Source organism: Solanum tuberosum, unplaced genomic scaffold, assembly GCF_000226075.1.
Source record: "Solanum tuberosum cultivar DM 1-3 516 R44 unplaced genomic scaffold, SolTub_3.0 scf00750, whole genome shotgun sequence".
In the NCBI taxonomy this organism is placed as follows: Eukaryota; Viridiplantae; Streptophyta; class Magnoliopsida; order Solanales; family Solanaceae; genus Solanum; species Solanum tuberosum.
The window spans coordinates 10,226-18,184 of NW_006239666.1; the positions used below are offsets into that span (position 1 = coordinate 10,226).

The 7,959-nt window shown below is 31.0% G+C and overlaps 2 protein-coding genes across 2 annotated transcripts in view; both read right to left on the reverse strand.

Moving 5' to 3' along the window:
• The window catches only part of LOC102596889 (TMV resistance protein N-like), a 4,788-nt gene extending 2,860 nt beyond the window's left edge, over positions 1-1,928 (reverse strand). Inside the window, exons 1-2 of the mRNA XM_015305359.1 lie at positions 1,839-1,928; positions 1,219-1,764 (exon numbers count right to left, since the gene is read on the reverse strand). Coding sequence (XP_015160845.1) covers positions 1,219-1,764; positions 1,839-1,928 — 636 coding nt within the window. The remainder of the gene's footprint in view (positions 1-1,218; positions 1,765-1,838) is intronic.
• LOC102597211 (TMV resistance protein N-like) overlaps positions 1,830-7,959 on the reverse strand; it is a 16,859-nt gene continuing 10,729 nt past the window's right edge. Inside the window, exons 2-3 of the mRNA XM_015305364.1 lie at positions 2,574-2,703; positions 1,830-2,303 (exon numbers count right to left, since the gene is read on the reverse strand). Coding sequence (XP_015160850.1) covers positions 1,934-2,303; positions 2,574-2,650 — 447 coding nt within the window. The 5' untranslated portion in view covers positions 2,651-2,703 and the 3' untranslated portion in view covers positions 1,830-1,933. The remainder of the gene's footprint in view (positions 2,304-2,573; positions 2,704-7,959) is intronic.

Here is a 7,959-nt window from a genome sequence, read left to right on the forward strand (position 1 = left end):
TGTTTGTGCACTATGAAAGTTGGAGGTTAAAGTTAAAATTTGAAGCCAAGTTTAAGGTCCAATATATGTATTATGCCTTAAAAATAGTATGCATTGTATAAAAATATTTATTTATAAAAATATCCTCCACAATTATGGTGTAAAAGATGTAAAAATGCTTTTGAGGGGTAATTGAGTCTTTAACCATGCTAATAAATGTATTGAATTCAATTGCATTACTAATACCTAGAAATCCATAGTATTAGTAATACACTCCATTAATACAGGGATTTGAACCTGAGATTTCATAGCGCTCAATCCACTTCTTTGACACCTAGTACACACCCTTGGGTGCGCTTGCAAGTTCTTTATTAGGTAGATATAATTGCAAGAAGTAAATTACTATACAATTATAAATCCAAAGATTCAACAATATTTTACATTATGACTGTGATGAAGTACTTCATTTATATCGTGAATGTCAACAAAGTTAGGTTCCACCTAAATATGTTGAAGATTTAATTGGGAAAAGAAAGGTGATGAAAAGAGAGAGGGAGAGATTATATATTTAATTTTGTGATGAAGTTTGTACTTGTAAGAACAAAATTTTAACTTTCAAGTGACTGATAACCAAAAATAAAAAAAAATTAGGTGTAAATTGTGTATATCAGAACATTTATTTAAAGTAGCATTTAAATCATGGATGGATTAATTTACATGCATTGACCTATCAAAGTTCAACCTCATTATATACATGATGTTCTATAATTACAACTATTTGTTCAGAATTATTATTCCATTATTCTGTACAAGAACTTTGCAACAACTCCAGTTGATGTCTAATATTTGTAAGAGAGTGTTACCTTTGATATTGGCCAAAGTTCAACAAGCCTACTTTTACGTAACCAAAGCATAGCAAGCTGTGATGGTTCAAAGCTCTCTGGCAATGAAATTGAAGGATACCCTCTCCAATCAATGAACCGCAGGCTGGAAGGAAGATAAGTGATAGTGCAGTTTGTGCTAAAAGCTCCATCACCAACTATGAGTGTTTTAAGCTTTGCATCCTCTTGAAAATATTGCTATAATCGACAAGATCATCTTCAAAATAGTAATCTTTTGGGATACGTAGGCTTTCCACCTTTTCTATTATCTGTAAAGAATGAAACATATATTTAATGGCTAACAAATAAAATTAACTATGAGCTTACGAAATTATTAATTACGTTGAATATTGCTTACCAACTTTCTTGTAAAAAGGTCACAAACTTCCTCGGGAAGCCATATTCTGCTGTTAGCATACTCTTCCCGTATGACATTTTCTCCCATTTCTCTTATCATATTATGCATCACAAAAATAGTTTTCAGGTAGATGGATAACAGAGATTTTTCGACAAGGCAATCTACTAGAAAACCACGACTCAGGTCTCTCAGTACTGATTTCACATAAAGATGAATATCATATCTACTCAAGTCTGCATTCTCTAGAAATGCAATATCCAGAAATAATTCCTTCTCATCTTTATCCAGACCATCAAAACTAAGCCTAAGCTTTTCTAGAATATCCTTGAGAGGGATTCTCTTCAGCCGATCAATTATGTGTCTCCAGTGCTTTTTATCTCGTCGGTAAAATGAAGAACCCAAAACTTTAAGGGCTAAAGGGAGTCTACCAGCATACTTCACCACTTGCCTTGAAAGTTCCAAAAATCCTTCTTTTGGTGATTTTTCTCTAAAAGCAAGCCTACTGAACAATTCAAGTGCTTCATTCTCAGATAATAGTTGGACTTCCTACACATTATCCCCGACGTGACTGATTAACAGGTGCTTGTCTCTTGCTGTTAAAATAATTCTGCTACCCCTACCAACCACTCTGGCTCTCCAACCAAAAATTCCAACTGTTCTTGATGGTTTACGTCATCGATGGTGAACAGAACTTTCTTCCAACGAAGCATATTCTTTAAATATTCATCCCTTCATGCTCACTAGTTAGAGTCAATTTTTCACCCAAGAGCTTGCAAATGACGACTTGTTGTAGCCATGTTAGTCCATTTTTCTGATGAAGATTTCCAACATCACCGAGAAAACAATCAGCTTCAAATTGATGGCGGTATCTTTGATGTAGAACATTTGCAATTTCTGTCTTGCCGATGCCGCCCATACCCCAAATACCAATAGAGCGAACATCGTTTGATTCCATATCTAATAATGAGGTTACTTTCTCAACCTGAGATTTCATACCCACTAAGCTTTCCGGGAAAGGTGAAATAATTTGAAGTGACTTAGGAAATATGTCATCAACTAGTTTCTTGACGCACTCAGCCTCATCCCTACATTATAGTGGAGAATAATCTCAGAGTATATAAATAGAAAAGCAAAGACTTGTCACAAAGGTAGTTTAAATCAACTATTATGAATTATAACATTTCAAAATCTAATAATATCATCAAACAATCATATACGTCGCTGTTTTCCTAGGATATTTGTTCCCTTTTGGGTAAATGTATAGATGATGATTGTGTGGTATTGTAGCTAAAAAGTTTGGTCCTTTTTCCTCTTGATAAAGAGAAACCGGAAAAAAGAAGAAGAAGAAAGCTTACGTGAAATTAAGTAAATGATAGCCTGATATTTTCCCTGCCTCCACAAATGCATCCCTCCATCTTTGAACATTCTCCATATCATCTTTGTATTTTACCTCGTGTTGGGAAAATGAATCAGCGAAAGGGGGATTTTGATGGCGCACATCTGATGGACTCACATCATAGAAGACTGGAATCTGGCCTCTTCTATGGCTTTTAAAAGTTCAGCAGAAATTGATTTTCCTGCTTCCAACCGTTCATCATCTTTAAAAGTGTGGATTCCTCTTAGTTCCAGAGCCTTATAGAGATGACTCACAAAGGTTCTACGCGTATCTTCACCTCTAAAACTCAAAAAAGATATCGTACTTGCAAACTTTGGAAGAAGAAGCATGAGACATTGTTGAAGAATTTGCTAAAGACTAACAGGCAAGTTCTCAGCTTTAGGTATATGGTGAGAAAATAATATTGTTCAATGTTGTGCTGCTTAATAAAGAGCAATATTTGAAGCCCAATTGGCAAAATTATTTCTCAGCAATGTGAATGCATAATTTGGTCAAAAAGAGTGAAAAAGGGGGAGTAGACCAACCTGATAAAAAAGAAAGAAAAGACAAAGACTTCACTATTTCTAGTCTTTATATTAAAGAACTCATAAAATTGTACCTTTTTCATTATTGTGGGAAATTAAAGAGAATTGAAACAGACAAGAAGACATGAGGCAAAGAAAAAACTAAAGTTATTATATTTTACTGATTTTATTGTAAAGACTAGACTTTACCTTTTTTCATTATTCCAAGCCTCTGTAGGAAACTTGTTATCATCTTCCTAATTCATGACATATAATTGTAGCCTTTTTCAGTATTGCACTGACAAATTAAACAAATGAGCACCAAATTGATACCTTTTCTGTAAATTGATATAAATTCGTCGCCCTACCTGAGAAATTGCCCAGAAATTGAAGAAAAAAATCGTAAAATTTAGAAAAAAAACACACACAAAAAGCAGAAAAGAAAGACTAACAACCTCATCAAAAATGTAAGCAGAAAAGAAGAGAATTACCCTCTAAATATTGAGGTATATAAGAGCCGATTGTTAAGTGCTAAGGGCATCTCCAACCCAAACACCAAATTTGGTGTCAGCACTATTTTTGGTGTAATAAACTCCAACCCACTGCACCAAATTTTACACCAAAAAGGAATATTTTTCTCTCTTATTTCATTTATATTTCTTATTTCATAAAACAAATTCTTTCTAAAACATTCACCATATATAATTCATATTATTTCCTTTTATAATCGTTTAATATAAAATTATTTTGTACCATTAATTTTTTTAAATAATATAAATTGCTAGCAAATATTATACATTATACATAATAATGAATAATACAAATAAAAGTGAAATCATTAATGAAATACAATTAAATAAACGTTACATAATTGAAAAAATTATTTTAAATTCTACATAAATATTCAATTTTCAAGATCACTACGGTACTCTCATAAATGCTCTATTAATGCATTACGTAGTTCAAAAAGAGCAATGTTTGCATTTTTAATTTTTGTGAAGGTTAATTGTATTTATATCCAATTATAATTTATAGTAGAATTAACATAAATTTAATTTTTTTAAAAAGTCATATATAAAAAAATTAATTTATAAAAAAGCTAAATTTTATATCCAAAATTAATATTATAAAAATATTACATAAAAAATAATTAAATATACAAGAGATTAATTAAACATACAATTTATATAATCTTTAATTAAAAGTTTGTATAATGAAATAATATTAAACTATTCAAAAAGTGAAATGGTGTGATGAATAGTGTTGCATCAAATTCGGTGCAACACTATTCACACACCAAATTTGGTGTAAAAATTGGTGTGGGTTGGAGCTCAAAACACCAAATCTTACACCAAATTTAGGATTTGATATAAAATTTGATATTGGGTTGGAGATGGTCTAAAAGCAAAATACTTTTTAAGCCCAAAAAAGACAAAATGGGTATGATATATGCCTTTTAAAAATTGTATGACATATACCTTGTAAAAATTGACTGACATATATCTTTTACTCTTCATCATTAAAAAAAAAAGAAGCTCACATATACCATTTTCCACTAATGCCAATGAAAATATTAATTTTTAAATTTTATTTTTTATTTTTTATTTTTTAAAGATTCGTGTAGGATATATATAATTATTTTAGCAAAGTTAAGAATATATTTGATCTTTCTTACGTATAATTTTTTTTGACTTCTTTAATGCTTAATTTGAGTTTTAAATATCTCTCTTATAATCTATTTACTTATCATTATTTGAGTTTCTTATTTTTATTTTTTTCTTTTATTATTAGTGTAAAATATAAGAAATAAAAAAGAAAATAGAGTGAATGGAAATAAAGAAAATTTTCTTATAAAAATTGTTTATTTATTTTTTTGCATTTGGGAGAAAGTGGGAGTGACCTCAATGGCCGTCAAGATGAGGGAAGGAAAACTGAGATGATTTGGGCATGTGTAGTGGATGTACAAGAGCCTGGTTATAAGGGTGTATGTAGTGAAGAATGGGTAGATCGAAAAAGTATTGGGAGAGATGCAACTTTATATTACTGAGGACATGACTCTAGAGAGGAAGAAGTGAATAATAAATTATTAGGGATATAGGCTTGTCTTGCCTTGCTAAGGTGTATGCTTATTAATGCATGTTGTAGTACTAGTTGTACCCTTGTGGTTCTTGTCATATGTTATTTATTGTATTTCGGAAACAACCTATCTTCCTCTATGAGATAAGGGTAAGGCCTGCATACACTCTATACTCTTCAGACCTCATATTATATTACCCCCTAAACTATGATCGAAATTCCAGAGACACACCTTAACTAAACTAAGATCCTATTACTCTCCTGAGCTCATTCTTGCATTTTATGATATGTGCAAGCTCCTCTAAGCACCATCTTAAGGATGCATAGCTTTTTGAAAATATTACGACAGCGAATCTGGCCTCTTCTATGGCTTTCAAAAATTCATCAGAAATTGATATTCCTGTTTCTAGTCGCTTATCATCTTTAAAAGTGTGGATTCCTCTTAGATCCAGAGCATTATACAGATGACTCACAAAGTTTCTACGTGTATCTTCACCTCTAAACTCAAAAAGACATCGTACTTGCAAATATTGGAAGAAGAAGCCTGAGACATTGTTGAAGAATATTGGTAAAGAGTAAAGACTAACAGAGGAATTCTCAGCTTTGGGTATATGTTGAGAAAATATATTTGTTGTGAATGCATAATTTGGTGTATGGGGAAACTTCCATTCATCTGTTACTATATAAAATTAAAACAACCTGGTCAACAAGAAAGAAAAGACCAAGCAAATTCTCAGCTTAATATTAAAGATTTCACTATTCACAAAATTGTACCTTTTTCATTATTTGTGAGAAATTAAAAGGCTAAACAGGGGAGTAGACCTGATTTGGTCAAAAAGGAAAAGTTGAGAGACAAAGAAAAACAAATTGAAGTTAAAATAATGGATTTGAGACTCAGTCATAACAATTGACAAAGTTGTTGTAGTTAAGAAAATAAATAACATCTGAAGGGTTAGATTATCATTTTGTTGTAAAGACTTCACCTTTTTTCATTATTCCAGACCTATATAGGAAACTTGTTATCATCTTCCTAATTAATGACATGGAATTGTACCCTTTTTCAGTATTAAACGAATGAGATATAAATTCGTTGCCCTACCTGAGAAATTGCCCACAAATTGAAGAAAAAATTCGTAACAATTTACAAGAAAACACACAAAAAGCATAAAAGAAAGACTAACCTGAGACATCAAAGATATAGGCAGAAAAGAAGAGCTGATTGTTAAGGCAAAATACTTTTTAAGCCCAAAAAAGAAAAGAAAATGGGTATGATATACCTTTTAACTTATCTCTTTAGTGTCACTGTTATTTATATACAGAAGTCTTTTATTACTCTTCATCATCATCATATATTATTATAAGTGGGAAGCTTCAAAATGAAAAGTTAAATTATCATTTTATCCTTACACTAAATATAAATTTAATCAAATATCTTAATAAATAATACTTAATATTTTAATTATATAAAGATAACATTAAAAGTCCAGCAACTATAATTTTAAAATATAAAATTTATTAATAATCATTTGCATTGAACCGAATAAGTAAAAGATGGTTCATCTGCCAGTAATTAGTATAGTAGCAAATTTCCTCAATATTAATTAGAATACAACCTTTTCACATTCCAACATTTATTAGTTTGATTGAAGCTTCCACCTGTTATATGTGTTCATCTATCAATACTTATTATAGCATATTATCTTAATATGTAGTAATTTAGAATACAATGTTTTCTCAACAAAACATTTTCTTGTGTAATTTTTGTTCATTCTTTTTCTTAGGTTTTTTATACTTGCAATGTACAAATCTCATAACAATGGCTATACGTATATATAGTTTTGGAAGTTGGAAAGAACATTGTATCATAGTTTAAGTCTTTTCATCTCCAACAATAGAACTTTTGATTTTCTTTAGTCACCTAACTTAATTGATAATGAATGATCTTATCTATTCCATTAAATTATGCTCAATGATCAACTTATATAAATGAATTCATAAATCAAGAATATGTACAACTCTCTCCATTAGGGGAGGCAGTAGAGGAGAGAGTTTAACTAGTAAGTTCACTTTTCAGCTTTGTTATTTTCTGTGAAAGTGTTCATAAAAATATATTATTCTTGTTTATATAATATTTTATGAGTTTTAAGTTTTATAAATTATCAATGTTTCTTATATTCATGTTTATGAGTTAAAATCAAACTGATGTATTGACATAGAAGTGTTAGAGATTGACTTTTGGTCCTCTTATTTGTCATACCTTTTGTAACATCCGGCAATTTGAAATAGCTAAGAAGAGGCTTAGAATTCGAAAATTTTCAGTTTTTGGAAAGGATTTGAAAAATTGGAAAATTTGGCTAAGTATGGAAATTAGTGATTTTTGGCCAACTTTGAACAGTCATAACTTCCAGCTCAGGATGAGTTAGAAGTAGTTCTGGTTATGGTTGTAAATTTCATGGAACGATCTTTCCAACTCCACCGAGTTTGCTCAAATCCGAGTTCGTATGAGCGAGTTATGGCCCTTGAAAGTTGGGCAGTTGACAAGAAATCCGTCCGGGAATCATTAAGGGCATTTTGGTCTTTTCCCTAACTATTTCTTTTGAGGATGTATTGTTGTGTTAGGATGATGCTTGGATCATTTTGTTCCATTTTGAAAGAGTAAGAACTAGGGCTTGAGAGTGAAGAAGAGGAGAAGGAGAAGAGAAGAAGAGGAGAAGAAGAAGAGGAAATCGAGGATATCAACAAGTTCCGTCAAGATCATCGTGGATT